This window comes from Nicotiana tabacum, chromosome 19, assembly GCF_000715075.1.
Source record: "Nicotiana tabacum cultivar K326 chromosome 19, ASM71507v2, whole genome shotgun sequence".
Lineage (NCBI taxonomy): Eukaryota > Viridiplantae > Streptophyta > Magnoliopsida > Solanales > Solanaceae > Nicotiana > Nicotiana tabacum.
The window spans coordinates 150,095,509-150,115,700 of NC_134098.1; the positions used below are offsets into that span (position 1 = coordinate 150,095,509).

The 20,192-nt window shown below is 37.3% G+C and overlaps 2 protein-coding genes across 3 annotated transcripts; both read right to left on the reverse strand.

Annotated features, from left to right (window-relative positions):
* On the reverse strand, positions 1–9,803 carry LOC107807250 (chaperone protein dnaJ GFA2, mitochondrial-like). Of its 2 annotated transcripts, NM_001325804.1 has the most exon segments (17): positions 36–410; positions 636–702; positions 1,031–1,079; positions 1,948–2,004; positions 2,657–2,728; positions 2,830–2,921; positions 3,646–3,718; positions 4,430–4,504; positions 4,609–4,673; positions 5,196–5,283; positions 5,392–5,439; positions 6,302–6,412; positions 6,572–6,610; positions 6,714–6,797; positions 7,226–7,308; positions 8,734–8,814; positions 8,936–9,344. In NM_001325804.1, coding segments are annotated over 17 exon segments (1,329 nt in total). In that variant the 5' UTR covers positions 9,084–9,344; the 3' UTR covers positions 36–313.
* A 572-nt stretch (positions 9,804–10,375) lies between these two features.
* LOC107807247 (putative magnesium transporter NIPA8) lies at positions 10,376–12,229 on the reverse strand. Its single transcript, XM_016631594.2, has one exon. It carries the CDS (start codon positions 11,820–11,822, stop codon positions 10,803–10,805), a length of 1,020 nt encoding a protein of 339 aa, XP_016487080.1. The 5' UTR covers positions 11,823–12,229; the 3' UTR covers positions 10,376–10,802.
* Between the last annotated feature and the right edge of the window lie 7,963 nt (positions 12,230–20,192).

Sequence of the window (20,192 nt, forward strand, 5' to 3'; positions counted from 1 at the left end):
TTTTTTGATACGAGAATTAATGGCATGCTAAGCTATTATTCAGAAACAGTGAATTGTTTGATACTAGTATTTATATACAACATAAGTTGCAGACCAAATGCTACATTATCTCGCTGCCACAATAATGATTACTATAACTATCAACTAGTCCCCTCCATCAAGCAACAATTAAATCCTCGCCCAAGGTAAAGGAAACCGAAATGACCAAACCCCAAAATTGCACTGGCTATGTTTCCCAGCTCATTCGAAAAGAATAGTACACACTTTTGGCTCATCCCTATACCCACTAAACTAGCTCGTACAGTGGTGGCCCTTACCTAGAGGCTCCTGCTGCAGCCCCTTTATCGTATTCCCCTTGCTCCTCCTTGGCAAACTCTTCAATCAGTTGACGCTGTCTTGGTGTCAAGTTTCTGCACCCAAGTTGCAAAAATAATCATTAGATCGCACAATACAGGATAGCTTCATAGGTACACATACCTTCTCCAGTAAACATTTTTTTTTTATGACTTAATTCAGTGACCGCCAAACTATAAAACCACCTAATTTTCTGAAGACTAGGCCGACAAAAGAGTCAAGGGTATTAAAAAGTGCATTAGTAGACAGTCATTTCTACATTTTACACAAAGGGCACCTACGTGGGAATGCTGACATTGAAGTGGACAAACTGATCCCCAAATGAGAAGGAATTCCGTCCTTTTATTCCTGCACAAGCACGAAGAACAATATTATAAGCTTGAACGAGATAGTTTATAATGCTTCAAGGGTTAAACGAGATAATTGACTCTCTGCATATCAAACAAAAATATTATAAGCTTGCGGACTACTCCTATGTAGTTATTTGTTCGTTACACACGGACCACACATTGTAAATTGATACAACTCCTACTATACCTCACACTGTAGCTTGATAATATGGGCAAATATCCAAATCATCTAATGATCTAGTAAATTTGAGCATTTAGCAAATCAAGGATTCATCAAAAGAACTAATCCAGAAGAAAAAATCTGTCTTAATTTAAGAAGCTGTTACCTTTCTTTTTGAGGACAACCTTTTGGCCAGGTTGAGTGCCAGCGCGAACCTATAAACAACAGGACGTCAAAATTCTGGCACATCGAGATAAATCATCAAAGGATTAAACAGTAAAATCATTTCTCATTTGTTTCATAGGTCAAGTAAAGCAAGTTGGCTTGTATAAAGAACCTTACATTTTAGCAATGACCATTGCCTACCAGAAATAAACCAGCAACCACTTTTCAAAATTCATATAATGCGGGTTTAAGGATGATTTGAAGGCTCAAAAACTGATAACGTACTATCTCCATGAAGATTGAACAAGTACAGCGATTGCTTAATTAGCCTAGTCATAGTGCAGAAAAATATAATGTACAGTTTACTCTTAACTTCAAGTTTGAAAACTTTCTGGCCAGGTGGTATTTGACAGTTGAAGTTGTACAAACAGTAGTCTCGACCAAAATAAGAGAAGAATTAATAACTATCTGGATGCAGATTGAATAAGCATGGAGCTTGCTTAATTTACCTAAGCTCAGTGCAGAATATTTAATCTACTTCCTTTTTTAAATTTCTAACTTTGGGAACTTTCTGGCCAAGAGATATTTTGGCAATTGCTGTTATAGAGGTCAAATAACCTCCATGTCAGAAGATTCTCCACTAAAATAAAAGAATTGACTAGTTTGAGTGGATACTTGATAGAACTTCGGAAAATTGAAGTAATCTATATTAGACAATAACGTTTGTGTCCTATCAGTTTACATCCAATAAAGAAGTAAGGAGTGCCTTAGCGTCTATATTTCATAATATATCACGCTGCTCTCACTTTTACCAAGTTGTAGGGACAATCAGAGCGCATAACGCATCAACCTCTTAAACTCAAGAAGGAAATTGAAGGACAAAATTTAACCAAGATCAGCTTAGTAGTATTTCAGTACCTTAACAACAACATCTCCAGTCAGAGTTGGGATTTGGATCGTTCCTCCCAAGATTGCCTGCAGTGAAGTATTCATCAGAATCTAACCATATTACCCAAAGAAGAGTCACAAATTCATAGATTTAGTAGCCATGAAAAGAAACAATATAATGACAACAGTATGCGGCCACAGCTTGACAACTGCTATGGCAACCAGATGTCCAGAAATGATGCAAAATGCTTGTTGGACCCAGCAGATGTTATGATAAAATTTGTCAATTAGCTTCACGGGAGAAAGTATTCATACATATTAATGCAAAATGTTTCATATTGTATCCTCTACCCACTAGGTACATATAGTTTCCAATCATTGTTACATAATATTTTGGATCATGGATCATGGATCATGACCAGGGGTAGGCTTCTTTAGATCACATGTCGATATACTTTTAAATTCAGTACATTGTAATCTTTCTGTTTAAAGGAAAATGGGAATTGAAAGGTTTAAAAAGATTCTTAGCATCACAATAGTAAGATTTGAAGACGACAAATGCTACGAAATAGTAAGATATGGGGATAATATTTAGATGCCAAAACTAGCACTAAGAAAGAGCAGAAATCAATTCGTGATTTGCTAGGGAATAGTGAACTGTAGTTCTCAATAGTCCTCAATGTACAGCAGCAACACATTCTTTATATCAGCAAAGATTATAGTTAGTTAGAAATAGTACCTGGGTAACACTCAAAACAGCATCTACATGAATATCAGAGCCTTCTCTCCGGAAAACAGGGTCTTCCCTGACCTGAAAAAAGAATTCAAGAGGCCTCTGTGAATAACATGAATCAAAATTGAGAGTAGAAGAAACCTTACATACAAAATGACCATGGAAGCTTTCAACTGAACCTTAATAACAACATAAAGATCTCCAGGCCGGTTGCCTTCAGGATCTGCTCCACCACTTCCATACACCTTGAGTGTCTCGTCAGTGTCTACTCCTGTAGAAACAATAATGAGCGATAAAAAATATCTAGAGGCATGCACAGCCACAAGCACAACCACAAAAGTTTCTTGTTCTTAGCTACAGCATATATGGGGTTTCCCATTCTTGACTTGATCTGTATGTAGACAAATACTAGTACATGTGTGGTTTGTATGCCATTTATGTAAAATCAAGCAAATGATACGTTTAATCTCTTTCTAAGGTTTTTCAAGAGGCGCAAAGAACCATTCAACATCGCGTAATAGCAACAGAGACAAAGAATGGAGGCAAAAATTGTTCAACTAAGACAGTTTTTCTTGTGCTATATAGCAGCTTTAATACTAAAAGGACTACTTGGGCATCCATTGATGAAAAACAAAAAGGTTTTAGTTTAAGTAAAATTGCATCAATCCACATACAGATTTTAACAATCAGATGCTTTCATCTGAAAAAAAAGTTGTCATACATTAATTTACCCGTTTTTGCTTTTTTCACATATTTCGGTAAAGGGGCAAGGGTGGTTAAGGTGCACAAGTCACAACTATACTATAGTTCTATAACATGGCCACATCTACAAAAGCTGCTAAATCTATTATGAACAAACTCTTAACAAATGCATTTTGTACCAGCAGATTATAACAAAGCATCAAAATCGGTTATGTTGACAAAATCAGGTATATTTCACACCATATACTTGCTGTGGCGGTCATGAGTAGATGTAATATGTGACTATAGCTTACCGGGCATGATATCCACTTTCACTGTCTTTGGTCCTCGTAGTACCCGATTTCCCTTGCAAGACTTGCAGAAACTCTGTAGGCCAAAAATATTTCTATCAGTGCTTCTACCTCTAACGCAATTATTCATCAAACAAAGCCAATTCATCCAAGTAAACGTTGAAATGTTAGTTAACACTGCAACTGGCAGTGGTTTACAATTCAAAAGTCATCGTTTTCTTGAAATGGGAATTCAAAAGTCATTGTTGCACTCGTCCCCAAAGGGAAAGCACATATATTGATGATACATACACTGAAGACTAAAAGTGTCAGCTGAAAAATGGAAAAGAATAATTTTCAACAATTCTTTGTATCAAGAGGAAGACTTCTATCATCTTACGGGATCCGTCAAGAACACTAGAGAACAGACATTTCCATTATAAACCAGAGTATATTCTTCCAAATATCACAAAACTGAAGAAACTCTACAAAGAAGGTACATTTAGGAACTTTATCTTATCTGAGTACAGAACAATTCACCAGCAGTCAGAAAACAAACTTCTACGAATATGAAACAGATATACAATTTATTCTTGTCCCACTAAAATGAAGTTGGTGAAGTTAAAGATTCCCTTCTATGGTGTTCATGTAATCTTTTAAATCAAGGATAATTATAATACCTACTCGTTGATATGCTTACACCAAACAAAGCACAATGACCGTACTCATCCCACAAAAGGGAAAGACCAATATTAGCTATATGCATGCATAACTAACAATACTGGTTTTTGTGGAGAGGACGTCATACCGATACGATCTTCCCTGTTCCTTTGCATGCAGGACAAGTCGTTTGCAATGTGAAAGGACCAGTTTGCGAGATTGACTGCAGAGGATTATTGAAATATAAGTAAAAAGGAGCCAACATTATACACAATGAAACATGCATGTCGCTGAAAGTAGAGTGAAAAATAAGCAAGAGGTACTCACCACACCTGAACCTTTGCAGCGCTTACAAGTTTCGGGTCTAGTGCCAGGAGGCACACCAGTTCCACCTAAAAGAGAAATAAGGAAGGGAGGAAGAGTGACTACAGTAAGTACCAAGTAGATTGAAGTCTGCCTCCCTAACATGAACTAGCAGGATGACTACTTTGACCAAATTTTAGAGGTTAAAGAGGCTAGACAAACTTTTACATGTGAATTCAACATATCACTTATCCCTCTCACTCGACACCCAGCAGTACTTATTTAATCTTGTTCCTTATCAGAAAAAGCTTCTTTAATCTTGTTAACTACCCGATCTTGATTAACGCATATGCACTTCAATGCTCATGCATATCACTGTTTCATCAATGACTGCACAAATGAACTTTGCTACTACACTAGCAACTTTGACAACAACAGTACGAAAGACATATCGATATCCTACTTAGATTCCCCCTCCCCTCCCCCATCCTGAAAGAAAAAAAAAAATAAAGAGGTCGCTAGAGATATAGATTAGGCAGTTAAATTAAACCAAGTTCCTTCAAGAAACAAGTAACTATATCCTTTATCATAGAAGAAACAAGTGAATCTACCACAAGCAGTGCAAGGCAAATCTGTTTGGAATGTTATAGTCTTAGTGCACCCCTGAACAGCTTCCATGAAGGATAGTTCAATGGGAACCTGCATAACAGGAGGCAAAAACAGTTAAAAAATTTTAAATATATGAAGTGCGTGCATAAATTCAAAACAGCTACAATAACAAACGGAGGAGAGATAAAAGGAGAAAACCTTGACATCCTCTCCACCCATGTCTCTGTTAAAGATGTTGCCAAAAATCTAATCTCCAATAAATGCCAAAAGGAACAGAAAAAGGTTAGATCTCAAGGATTGAAATTAAGAAAGAAAAAGAAACGGGCATAACAAAGTAGGTACCGATAGTACATTCACCTAATTTTGCATCAGATTCAGAACAAAAAGACTTTAAGCTGGAAGAGTCATGATGCATAGAAAAAGACCATAAAAGTGATGCCTAAGAGATTAAGGAGAAATATTAAAGCATGCCTTGTGCACTGGGCTGCCATCTGCTTTCGTAGCACCTTTCCCTACATCATTCCTATGGATCTATTTCCCACAAAGGAACGGGATGTATATAGTAAAGTTTTTTTCCCCTTTTCCGATAAGGTAAGGTAAAGATGTACCGGGGAAAATATATATTTGAAGCTTAAGGAAACTCGACAGGTAACAATGAAGTCAACTACTTTTGATTTTTTAGCTTCCAATATTGATATTAATTAGTACTTAATTAGCTGCAAAAAAAAAAGTACTTCTTCACAAACATTATCTTCAGAGAACCAAGGGAAGGAGGAAAATAATTCAGATTTTTGGCAATTATGTGCATACTCTCTAATGCCGTCTGTGACACTGTTTCGCAAAAACTCAACCTATAATCTCTTGGTATCTGTGGAAGAGAGAACAGAGAGTCATGGTTGTACACCAGATTACCTCTCATATAGGGGAAAGCACAACCACTCAGGATCTAGCTCAACAACCAAATTTATGAAGAGGCGGAACATCATACGCAAATTAGCAGAATTCAATGCTCAGCAGACAGCTATCAAAAAATTCAAATATCCAGAATATCACGATTGCAATTTTCGAAGACTATGTAGATTAATTAGAACCTGAATCTAGTTCTTACATCAGCATTTCTAAACATGTCTTCAAATGGACTTCTGAAGCCACCAAACGGATCAAACCCAGCACCTCCACCTCCACCATTGTTCATACTATTAAATGCATCATGCCCAAGCTGCATAATGAGCAATGCATCAGAATGCTTCTCATTCAAGAGAAATTATATTCAAAATCTTGAATGCTTCTAGGCAAAATAAACCCCTAATATGCAAATAACAAGAAATATTGAAGTAAATGTCTGTCAGGTTTAAGTGCAAAGTAACACATGTCAAACCTGATCATATTGTTCACGTGCTTTATCATCCTTCAGAACCTGCAACATCGAAATAAACAATTTTTGATACAAAATTCCGTACAGTACTGACTTCAAAAACAACCTTATATAGAGCAAAAAAGTTTTCCAAAGTGACAAGTACCTCATAAGCCTTTTGAACTTCCTGAAACTTTTTTTCAGCATCTGGATCATCTTTGTTCATATCTGGATGCAGTCGCTTTGCAAGCTGAAGTATAACACAATGTGTCACCATTCACCAATAGCAGAGATAAGGTAATACCAACTCCTTTGGAAAAAATAATTGCAAATTGCTACTTGAGTTATTACAAACTCCTACTCGAGTAGTAAGTCAATAAAGTTCTACAATTACAAACCTTAAGGGGTTGTTTGGTACAAGGGATAAGATGTCGGATTAAATTTATACCGTGTTTGGTTGGCGGTATAAACCAAACACGGTATAAATTTAATCCCAGACTTAATCCAAGATATCTCATCTTATCCCACCTTATCCCATCAAACATGCGATTATTGTATCCCACCTCCCATATGGTATAAATTAGTTCTGGGATTATAATCCCGGGATAATTTAGTCCGCATACCAAACGACCCCTAAAGGACAAGATCAACCAACGAAGAAGGGGATAACAAACATACCCCATAATAAGCTTTCTTGATTTCAGATGCAGTTGCATTTCGATTGACGCCAAGCACCTCATAAAAATCTTTCATACTCGTGGCTAATCAGACATTAAGCAGGGAAGAGGGTGGGGATTATATGTTAGTGACTAAACTCAAAATTCATCTGCAATGTGATAGGAAAATAAATACCAGAGAATCAAAAGATAATTCTAACAAATACCTTCATTACCCATTTTCCCATGATTACCACCAAAATTTCCAAGATGAACATCAAAGTGTAATTTTTGAATACCACTTTTACCAATACGCAAAACATTTCACAGTGGATGATAATTTTTTGTTTTTTCAAGTATAATGGATGTTTATGTTTTTTTATACAATTGTTATCTGCTTCTAGATACATAGATATTCAGTTCACATGGATATATGAGTCAGATAGATGTCATTAACAGAAGAAGATGTAACCCTTTAGCACATCCCAGGGGCTAAGTAACCAAGATACTGAAAGCATGCCTATATGAAAAATCCTCAAAGCCAGGATTTTGTTACTTCAACAATTCACTTACTAATTTCTTTAGAAAGAATAATTCACCTACTAGAACATAATAACAGAGCTCAGGTAACACTGGCTGGTCCCTTTTAGGGGGAGAAAAAGGAAAACAATAAAAAAAAGATTCTTTGATTTAAAGGAAGGAACCAGTAAATGTCATTGAGCTTCACCTCACCTCCATTTTCTCAGAATGCACCATAGGGGATGATAAAAATAAATTCAAACTATATCCCACCTCTCCTATCAGCTTACTAACTTCAATTATAAACAAGCTTTTGTCTCTCTGTCTCTCTCTCTATAATATCTATCTATCCATCAATACACCTATCTATCTGTGTTGGAGGGGTATACAAGATTGTCCGCCTGCTAGCTAGAGCTTCTATACCGCTTTTCTTCCTCTTCTTGGAATAAGTAGCGGCTTGCAATCTATAAAAGACACCGAGAAACACGGTGGAAGTATGATAGTTTCTACATTCTGTTTTACCAGCCTCTATGAATGTGCATACTGCATAGTGTGTACTCATCCGGCTTTAGAGGCAAAAAGATTTTGATTAAAATGGAATAAGAGTCAAAACACAGCAAGTTAACAACTGATTCAACTAAATGAAACTAGCCCCTAGAAATTACACTAAAAACCTCCAGTAAGAAATTATAGCTAGATTGCCACAATCAATACTATCAAATGGCCGTTGGCAATAAATACTATCAAATGGCACAACGGAACATGAAGGAGATGAAAGGTATTTTTTTTATCTGGTCTAATTAGCATAGGAAGAGCAGCATACAGAAAGATTTTACCCATCAGTTCAGCATTTTTAAACAAGAACTCCAATATAGAATCCATAAATTTCCCAAATTTTTTATGACATTCGACAGATGAATTATGTATTCACATTTAATATATTTTCCACATAGAATAACAAAAAACAGATAATTCATCACAATCATTAAACGGGGCATGGGTAATTGGTACCTGTTCCATGAATTGATCTTGTGGCACCAAAATTGGCTTTGAATAATCCAGGTCTTAACCAATCCCTCCTTTCACTGCCCCCTATAACTCACACAATAGAAGAAAAAAAAAATCAAATTCAAAACAGAAAAGAAATAAACTTTATGCATCCGCGGCTATAATTCATTCAAATAACACAACAAAAGGTCAAATTTACACATACCATTATTAGAATTCAAATAAAACAAGCCCCTTGTTTGATTGTACACTGCTGTATTATATCTCCTACAACCTCCCTTTAATAAAGATCCAGAAGAAAAGGTGCAGCGAGCAATCCGGTGAGCAATACGAAGAGCATTAGAGCTGACCATTTCAGTACACTGGATTGTTAAATCCTAGAAAAACCCTAGTTACTGAAGTGAATAAAAAGATGGGTTTTTTATTTTAATATGAACAGAAACACCCACAAAGGTACAAGCTTTTTTCAAGCTTGCAGTGGAAGCTTCTAGTTACGAGTTAATGGCGGAAGAAGTAGCAGAGGCTTACTCTAGGGAAAATTTTGTGGAAGCCCTTTCACTTTACTTTTTCGGGGGGTCTAATTAGGTATTAAGCTGAAATGGAGGGGCCTTTTTGACAAAATCTATAGACCTTGTCTAAAGTAAATCTAGGGCAAACGCAAATGTTGAGGAAAAAATATTGAACTTTGCTTTTTCTCCAAGAAAGGGGGATCGTTAAACATAATTCCCATATATTTTTCTACCTCTTAATTTTTTGATGAAGAAGCCGATAAAAAGATTTGATTCAGAAGTGGATTATTATTGAATTATGGTTTCTCCCCATCTTCCAATTTTAAGGAGTAACACAATTTCATACAAGGATAAAAATACCATTTTTATTTGTAACTAAATAATTTTATTTATCAAGTACTATAAAATATGTACAGTATCTTTAAAAACCCTGACTTTGGACATCTAGTTCCAAATACCAGAATCAAACAAAACACCAAAAAATACCACATTTTAAACTGTTTTAGGAGTAATGAACTACTGAAAATAGTCTTTTCACTAGTACTTCTTTTTAAAAACTTGCATTCAAATTTGTTTATAAGTACTAGTCCTAATTTATAATTGCTTGTTACAATAAATTCTAAACCACCTAATTACTACCTTAACCTTCAACTTGCCCTTATAATTTGATAGTGGTCAAACTTTTTCGGAAGGGTGCCTACATATGAAACCTAAATTTTATATAACACACTTCATATAAGTATTTTGATGTTAAAATCTCTAAAATATACAATACTTCTTAACATTTGAACAAGTATAGTTTTCGAATCTTATTTGACATATTTTTTTTAACTATAAATATGGTAACACGAAGGACTTAGAATATTTTGTTAGAAAAAAAATTTATGTCCTTTTTTAAAGTGTTGTTGGTATTGTTGTTGTTATTATTTAATACTCAAATACTATGATTCAATTATGAATACGCCTCTCTATAGGTTGGAATCAAACACTTAATTCCTTACACTAGGAGAATCCTATAAACATATTGAATTTTGTAGTTTTTCATAGTATGGAAGAACAACTAAATAATTTGAAAATGAAAGAATTTAAAGACAAACGGATTGGAATGAAAATTTCTATTTAGAACTCTAAAGTTTATGAAATCTTAAAAATTTCAATATATACAAAAAAATTGTACTTATCTTATATATAAGATATAATTTTACTGCGAAACGTATTCAATTAAGCCCTTCTTGCTCGTGCCAAGCATTCTCATGTCCGTCACCACAAACTAATGTCACCCTCCTCATAGTCTAAGTTGATACCCTGGTGCAGCATTGCAGTTGCCTCCAAAATTGTCCCACCATCCGGGGGCAGAGCTAGAAGCCCGTCTACGCGTTCGGCCAAACCCCGTAGCTTTTGTTCAAATAATGTATTTGTATTGAAAAATTCATTAAATATGTACAAATATTAAATTAAGAACCCTTAAAATCGTCGTTCTAAAATTGAGAACACATCACGATGAAATCGTGGTTGCGCCTACGTGACACAATTGTCTTCAAATGAGAAATTGCTCCAATCATATTAGCAGTTTTCATCACCAAAACTTGTCCAAATGATCTCTATATCCTTAATTTGGGTGTCTTGAGATGGCATGAACAGCCTCTTGTCATCCTTCAGTATTTCACCTCCTTTTGAATATGATTCATCATCTTCAGGTGCTAGCAAATAAATGCCAACAAACACAGAAATCATTCCAAGAATGAACATTGTTGTTCTCAAAGCATCAAACACCTTGTATTCCTCAAAGTAGACAAAACCAGTACAAATGGAGAAAAAAGTCCAAGCTATTTGAAACATAGGGACAATAAGTATAGCATCAAAGCGCGAAAGTCCTTCGTTTAACCTCGCCATCCAAAATCCACCTGTACTTAGAAACATCAGAAGCATCGAATACGTGAACCTGTTTTGCAATATTGCATAACCACCACTTGTTGACATTGACAATCTTAACATGTTTGAAAGAGACTTAGCAAACAATACTGAACATGATCCAATAGCACCTGAAACAACTGCATATGAAAATGGAACCAGCATTTGCCCTTCTCCTCTCTTGTAAATTGAATGATGTAATACAACAACCAATACCAAAGTGAAACAGTAAAGAAGAAATGTAGTGTTTGTGTAATTTTCAGCCAATTGCTCTGGCATATAAACAGGGGACTGGTGGTTGCCAAAGGCTACAAGGAATATGTTACCAACAACAATAAAAGCAGTGGCTAACACTATTTTGATTGTCACTGTTTTGTTCGAAAGAAAGTAGGCGAAAACGATGTTAGAGACAAATTGTATAGATCCCAAAGCTGCTAGAAGTGATTGAGCAGCATATCCAAATGAAATGAAATTGAGACAATTTCCTATTGCAAAGAATAGAATACCAACTCTCCATGTTTGGAAGTATATAATGGGCTTATTCATCGTAGGCTTTACATTCATAGAATGCCTTTTTCTCTCATCGTGGCCTAATTTAAGGAGGTTGGTTCCAAAGTTAATGATAATGCTTCCTAATAAATTGATAATGGCTGCAATTACCCACTCCCCCATGGATAGAACAAGTTAGGAAAACCTCAAACTGCAGTGGCAGTTCAGAAAAAATACAAGAATACTATACTTGGGATTAGTATCTGCGACCTAAAGCAATTTTTGAGCCAATGCCTTAGAACCATTTCATTGCAAATTGGTTCAAATAAATCCCTTTCGAACCATGTAACTCCGTCGCCGATAGAATGCGTTGATAAAGCACAGGAAAGAGCTCACAAAATATCCTAACTCTTGGAAGAATTGAAAGGGGGCGGGCCGGCGGGTTGAAATCAGAAATTTGAAGGAAAGACAGAAACTAATTAAGCGGATCAAACAATGAACTAATTCCTTTGATTTTTCTTCTTGTGGGTAGTCAATATATACATATAATTAAATTTTATCTTTCTCGGCATTGAAGATTTAAATTCTGTATTGATAGAAAAAAGGAATTAATCTTGACAACTTTGACTGGGAAAATAAGGGAAAAATCAAAGCTGGTGGCTTTGAGTAATTTGAGTATTTCCTTCTTCTTTCCTTTCTTGCATAGCTCCAGCATGGCAGCATATATTTGAATACAGGAAGTTTTCAACGCTGTTTCTAGAAGTTTAGACTTATAATTGACCTTCTATAGAGCTTTTAAAATCACGTCTTCATACTTTACTCAACTTGTATGTATATTTGTAACATACCCTACGTAATAAGACAACTAAATAACAAAACAGTGAATAAAAAAAACACGGTAGAGGTGACAAATATTTCCAGTTTAAAAACCAGTTTATTCATTTCCAGTTGAACTTGAAATGACTCATCAAATTATTATACCAAAACAGATCAAATAACGTAAGCAACGTGTCAAAATGCAACACAAATAAACATAATAAATCAAATTTTGGATATTAGAAATTATGTAAATTAGAAAGAATTAAGCTAATAATTTTAGAAAAATACATTAGTTTAACTTCTTCTTTTAAAATAATATTTTTTCCAAAAGTAACATAAAAAAGAGGAAACTCAATTCATGTTAATTATGACCCGTCATTTAACATATTCTGACCTAGCTCATTTTCATTCAACCAAACTTTGAGCAGGTTGGGTCATGATCTTTTTTTTAATTGATCCATCTTGTCTAAGTTTAAGTTGACTCAACCCATTAATTTGTAAAACCTTATATATATATATATATATATATATATATATATATATATATATATATATATATATATATATATATATATCACATCTATTATAGGTTAACATTTATAAGAGAAAATTAAAAATGTTCGATGAATGAAAAGTAAGCGAGGATATAAATCTACAATATAACCAGCCAAGATCCCCCCTCCCCCTCCCCCCCCCCCCCCCCCCCAAAAAAAAAAACTCCTCCCACCTCTTCGAATATTAATTCAGAAAAATGTTCAGAATAACTTATTTGATTTTTAACGTCAAAGAATTTCATAGAATATTATTTGTTTGCGTTATTTTATGTTTATAAGATACTCTGTTACTCGTACTGTAAGGCAGAAAGAAAAGTAGGACTTTAAAGATATGAAATTGAAACCTCCAATGGGCCAACTAGGCAAAGAACTACCTATGTTTAGCCCACAATTTATGACCTAGAGCTGGTCCAGAAATTGTAATGGACTATGTAAATTGATTGGGCTGGGCCATGAACCTAAGAAATAACCTTCTCTTCACCATCATGTTAAAAATAACATGAGCTAGCCAGTTTTCAAACCGGTAATCGAAAAATAGTCAGCGTTCGTAAAGTCATTGAAAAATAACTACTATTTTAGCTGAAACACGGAAAATTCCAGCATAATATGCTGGATTGTGGAGCTCCTGCGTATAAACTTCCAGCATATTATGTTGGAACTCCATTACAATATGTTGGAATCTCATATGTGAAAAATTCGAACTGTGTTTTTGTTCAGATTTTATCTTTACATGAAAAAGTGTCTAAATTTCGATTAGAAACTGTGGCTATTTTTTAATTACCAGTTGTAAATTAGGCTATTTCTGATTTCCCCCCTTGATTGTAGGGATTCTAAAAGTTACTATGGCGTCCTAGGAAATCATACAGAGCTAAAACTGGTGCACGAAACAGGAAGAAATGATCAAAATTTATGATTGTCAATGGATAAATAGGATGAGATTATACTTTTATGCAAGTTAAATCGAACATTAGAATAAAACTTAAGATAGAAATAAACTGGGAACATATGCGAGTCATACTAAGTTCAAGTCGAATATAGCACAACTTGCTTGAAAATAAATATACTTTCTTTATACGACTTATTATCATTGGTGTCTATTTGCAATAATTTTGCGCAGAAAAATAGAAATGTAATAACAAACAACTATTAAAAAAAAGGATTTTATTGATAAACATTGCGGGTTACAACTATATTTATCCTTTGATTCTTCCTTCTGATTTGTTATCCGTAATTCGAGGGCTATAGCGGCGTATTTCTCGAACGTAGGATGATATGTGTAATAACTCAACCGGTCATTTTGACTTTTAGAAGCCCGTTCCCCTAAATAAAACTTTCCGAATATTTTTTTAATAATTTATGACTTGCGAAGATGGTTGGTCAGAATTTGGAAGTGATCGGGTTGAAATCGGAACAATTGGTTCTTTAGTTTGGCTTTAAAAGGCCAAGTTTGACTTCGGTCAATATTTTGAGGAAACGACCCCGTAATCAGGATTTGACGGTTCCAATAGGTTCGTATGATGATTTCGGACTTGAGAGTATGTTCAAATCGGGTTTTGGATAACCTGAGAGCGTTTTAGCGCTTAATAGTGAAAATCAACTATTTAAAGGTTTAAATTTGGTTTGGAATAGTTTTTGGAGTAATCGAGTTTCGTTTGAAATTCTGAGTCTGGGAATAGCTCCGTATAGTAATTTAAGACTTGCACACAAATTTTGGTATCATTCTAAGTAGTATAAGTGTATTTCGGCGCGTTCGGAGTACGTTTGAAGAATTTGAAATTTCTAAGTTGAATCAATTTGGTTTGGAGTATGATTCTTAGATTTAATGTTGTTTTATACGTTCCGAGAGTTCGAGCAAGTCCGTTTTATGATTTCAAACCTGTTGGTATGTTCGGGCGGGTCCCCGGGATGGCCCGAATGCTAACCGGACGAGGCTCGAATCAATTTTGGAATTTTGAAGAAGAGGTGAAGCCTTCTGCTTCTGGTACGTTCGCACCTGCTCTTGGACAGCCGCAGGTGCGACTCTCGCAGATGCGAGGTTTATGTGCAGAAGCGAAAAAAGGAAGGGGAGGCCATCGCCGCAGATGTGGAATTTTGGCGCACCTGCGAGGAGCTTCCGCAGGTGCGAAGCCGCAGGTGCGATAAATCCCTTCGCAATTGCGAAAAAACTGCTTGGACAGAACCTTAAAACGGACGAAGCTCAATCCATTTTTGTCCATTTTTCTTCCATATTTGGGTGATTTCAGAGCTTTTTGAGAGGGAATTTTAACTAACAACTTGGAGGTAAGTTAATTCTATACCCCTTGAGTTAAATACATAGATTATGGGTAGATTATAACCGGTAAATCTTAGAAATCAAGGGTTTAGATGAAAAACCTAGACTTTTATAAAAATGAGATTCCACGAAAATGGTTATGGAATTGGATAGAAATTATATATTTGAGTTCTTGAGATTATGGGTAGCGTTTTCATCCGAAAATTTTCGGAATCCGGGCACGTGGGCTCGGGGTGAATTTTAGGAATTTTACCATTTTGGATAGGGTAATTTACTTAATAGATGAATTTCGAATTATTGAACATGTATTAATTATTTTATATAACTTTTGGATAGTTTCGAATTTTTTGGTACCGAATTGAGGTTTTTACGCGATATTTTAACCGGAAAGCGGACTTTGAGACAAGGTAAGTCTCTTGTCTAATCTTGTGAGGGAAAAATTACCTCATAGGTGATTAAATTAATAATTATTGCTAATTGTGGGGGCTACGAACGCACGAGATGACGAGAGTACGTGCGTAACTACTATCTATGCTAAAGCTCGGGTAGTTTAGAACTCAAATCATGAATTACTTGTGTAAATTATATTCTTTATTTAATTAAAATTATTTGATATATATATTGTGAATTGTTAGGGAAAAATATTAAAAGATGAAAATTTCATATGCTTAATTTTATGTTTAAATTATAAATTGTTAAAATAAATTGTTCATCCTTTCGAATTGGTCTTATAATAAATATACTCTCCTTCCGGAGGTACATTCGAAAATGTCCTCCTTTCTTGTGGAGCGGACCGAACGCCTCGGCAGGATAGATGCATCTATGGATCGCGCGGCACGTCCCTCGGCAGTATACACGACACTCTGGAACGGGTCGTACGACCTCAGTAGAAATCGTGCCTAATAATTATTATTATTATACGATACCTTGGCATTTCAATTGCTGTTTGTGAATTTAATTAACAGATTGGAAATTATTGCATTTGAAGGAATTTAATTATTTCTGCTGGTTAAATAAAAATTATTGTTAACTCTGTGAATCATGTTGATTTTGATATTCTAATTTTATTTTAATTATTATTATTGACCCATAGTGAGTGTCAAAGTCGGCCATCTCGTCTCTACCTCTTCGGGATTAGGCTTGATACTTACTGGGTACACGTTGTTTACGTACTCATGCTACAGTTGCTGCACTTTTTGTGCAGGACCTGAGACAGGTGCTATCATTGGATCTATCGGCGCGCACCCGCATTATCCGGAGGCTTAGTGGTGAGCTGCTTTCTGAGCCGTTCTGCAGCAACTAGTGCCTCTTCCTGAATTTTTATTCTGTCTATTTCATTCCAGACAATATTTATAATTTTTGTATAATCTACTAGATGCTCATACACTCGTGGCACCGAGTCTTGCAACACACACTAGTAGAATATTTTGATTTAATTATTTTTCTTGGTTATTTTAATTTACCGGATCTTTTCATATTGTTTTAATTCTTGCAAGTAAGAAGGGTTTAAATTACTAGTTGGCTTGCCTGGCTGTAGTGTTGGGTGCCATCACAACCTATAGATGAAATTGGATTGTGACAACATGGTATCAGAGCACTAGGTTCACGTAGGTCTTACAAGTTATGAGCAGACCTAATAGAGTCTTGCGGATCGGTACAGAGACGTCTGTACTTATCTTCGATAGGCTATAGGGTGTTAGGAAACTACCTTTCTTCATATTCCATCGTGCAATTGATGTAGTACTAAATATTTTTCTCTTATTCTCTCAGAGATAGTGAGAACGCGCTCCAATGGGATTCCAAACCAGGGAAGAGCTACTCCCCCAGTTGCTAGAGGCATAGGCAGAGGCCGAGGGAGGGCTCCAGCTCGTGGTAGGGGGCGAGGACGTCACAGGACTATTCCAGTTATGCCGCCAGTGGGTCCAACAGAGAATCCCATTATTGAGGAATAGGGTGAGGTGCCTATGACAGAGCCAGCTCCGATAGATTTCACATCTGCCCCAGGATTTCAGGATGTCATGGGTCGTATGTTGCGGTTCATAGACACTATGACTCATGCCGGTTTATTTCCGGCAGACCCAGCCACATCTCAAGCGGGCGGGAGAGCACAGACCCCTACCGCACAGGCTCATGAGCAGGCAACTGCTGCATATCAGACCTAGGGTGCACTACCAGTGAGTGGAGCCCAACCAGTGGCAGCAGCTACACCTGAGCCCAGACCAGCTGCAGCCGCTGATTCGCAGAAACTATTGGACATATGGACTAGGCTACATCCTCATATCTTTAGGGGTGAGCGATATGAGGATCCCCAGGACTTCCTTGATCGGTACAAGGATAGACTGTACAACAGGAGGATATTGGAGTCTCATGGGATTGACTTTGCTACTTTTCAGCTAGAGGGCAGAGCCCGTAGATGGTGGAAGTTTTATCTTCTTGGTAGACCAGCAGATTCTCCTCCCATGACTTGGGACAGGTTCACCCGTATCTTCCTGGACAAGTATATTCCACCCTCTCAGAGGGAAGAGTTGTGATTTTAGTTTTAGTAGCTCCAGCAGGGTCAGCTGTCAGTGACCGATTATGAGACGATGTTCTCTGAGTTATCTTGCCATGCACTTATGATTCTCCCTACTGAGATGGAGAGAGTGCGGAGGTTTGTTACGGGTTTACATACTGGCATTCAGGCCATTATGGCTCGAGAGGTTGAGATGGGTACTTCTTATGAGCTAGTCGTGGAGATAGCCCGGAGGATTGAGGGTGTGCGTCAGCGGAGCCGAGATCAGGTTATGAAAGATAAGCGGTTTAGATATTTTGAAGAGTTTATAGGTGCTCTGTCTGGGGGTAGAGATCAGTTCGCGAGAGGGCAGTCCAGCAGGCCCCCATATCTAGCACCACCGCCTCCTCGTGGTGCTCCAGTGAGACCTTATTTCAGTGCTATACCAGAGAGTTCTTATCGCCCACCAGCTATTTAGGGTCCTTCCAGTGGGTATTCAGGTCACCAGGGCCAGATTCTTAGTCAGCAGCCCATTGTACCTAAGAGTTGTTACGAGTGTGGGGATCCCAGTCACTTACAGAGATTCTGCCCCAAACTTTGGGGTAGACCAGTGTAGCAGGGTCAGCAGCCTATGATTACCGCACCAGTTACTCTACCAGTCGCCCGACCACCAAGAGGTGGAGGACAGGTGGGTAGAGGTCGTCCTAGAGGTAGAGGTCAGGTAGGCGGAGGCCAGCCAGTTGGCGCTCCAGCTCGGTTTTATGCTTTTCCGGCCAGACCAGATACAGAGGCCTCAGATGCCGTGATTACAGGTATTATTTCTGTTTGCGTCAAAGATGCCTCCGTATTATTTGATCCAGGATCTACATATTCCTATGTGTCATCTCTATTTGCTCACCCATATCCAGCACCACTGCCTCCTCGTGGTGCTCCAGTGCGACCTTATTTCAGTGCTATACCAGAGAGTTCTTATCGCCCACCAGCTATTCAGGGTCCTTCCAGTGGGTATTCAGGTCACCAGGGCCAGATTCTTAGTCAGCAGCCCATTGTACCTAAGAGTTGTTATGAGTGTGGGGATCCCAGTCACTTACAGAAATTCTGCACCAAACTTTGAGGTAGACCAGTGTAGCAGGGTCAGCAGCCTATGATTAACGCACCAGTTACTCCACCAGTCGCCCGACCACCAAGAGGTGGAGGACAGGTGGGTAGAGGTCGTCCTAGAGGTAGAGGTCAGGTAGGCGGAGGCCAGCCAGTTGGCGCTCCAGCTCGGTTTTATGCTTTTCCGGCCAGACCAGATACAGAGGCCTCAGATGCCGTGATTACAGGTATTATTTCTGTTTGCGTCAAAGATGCCTCCGTATTATTTGATCCAGGATCTACATATTCCTATGTGTCATCTCTATTTGCTCAATTTCTGGGTGTTTCTCGTGAGTCCTTGAGTACTCATGTTTATGTGTCCACTCTTGTGGGCGATTCTGTTATTGTGAATTGGATCTACCGGTCATGTATTATTACATTCTGTGGTTATGAAACTAGAACATATTTCATATTGCTTGAGACGACCGATTTTGAAATTATTCTGAGCATGGACTGGTTATCTCCATATCATGCCATCCTAAATTGCCATGCCAAGACTGTTATCTTGGCTATTCCAGAATTTCCTAAGTTGGAGTGGAAGGGTTCGTCTGTTAGTGCACCTAATCAGGTTATTTCTTTTATGAAGGCTCGACACATGGTTGAAAAGGGTTGTTTGGCTTATCTAGCCTATGTTCGAGATACTACTGCAGAGACTCCAACTATTGATTCAGTGCCTGTAGTTCAGGAGTTCTCCGATGTATTTCCTTCAGATCTTCCAGGTATGCCACCTGATCGTGATATTGATTTCTGTATTGACTTGGCTCCAGATACCCAGCCTATATCTATCCCACCATATCGCATGGCTCCGAAAGAATTGAAAAAGTTGAAAGAACAACTTGAGGAGTTATTAGCCAAAGGGTTCGTCAGACCGAGTGTATCGCCTTGGGGTGCACCGGTGTTATTTGTGAAGAAGAAGGATGGAACGATGCGAATGTGTATTGATTATCGTCAATTGAACAAAGTCACTATTAAGAACAAGTACCTGTTGCCGTGTATTGATGATCTATTTGACCAATTGCAGGGTGCTAGGGTGTTCTCTAAGATCGACTTGAGGTCGGGGTACCATCAGTTGAATTCGGGATTCGGATGTTCCGAAGACTGCTTTCCAGTCTATATATGGTCATTATGAGTTTCTGATAATGTCCTTCGGTTTAACCAACACCCCGGCAACGTTTATGGATTTGATGAACAGGGTATTCAGGCCATATATTGATTCGTTTGTCATTGTCTTCATTGATGATATTTTGATTTACTCGTGCAATAAGGAGGAGCACGAGAAG

Excerpts from the sequence above, each read along its gene's own strand:
- LOC107807250 (XM_075237641.1), bottom strand. The coding sequence starts at position 9,083 with ATGGTCAGCTCTAATGCTCTTCGTATTGCTCACCGGATTGCTCGCTGC. Across the intron at positions 5,440-6,301 it reads ACATGTTTAGAAATGCTGAT|ATTTTTGGCAACATCTTTAA; the intron begins GTAAGAACTAGA and ends ATTGGAGATTAG. Across the intron at positions 1,080-1,947 it reads CTGGAGATGTTGTTGTTAAG|GTTCGCGCTGGCACTCAACC; the intron begins GTACTGAAATAC and ends TGTTGTTTATAG.
- LOC107807247 (XM_016631594.2), bottom strand. The coding sequence starts at position 11,822 with ATGGGGGAGTGGGTAATTGCAGCCATTATCAATTTATTAGGAAGCATT.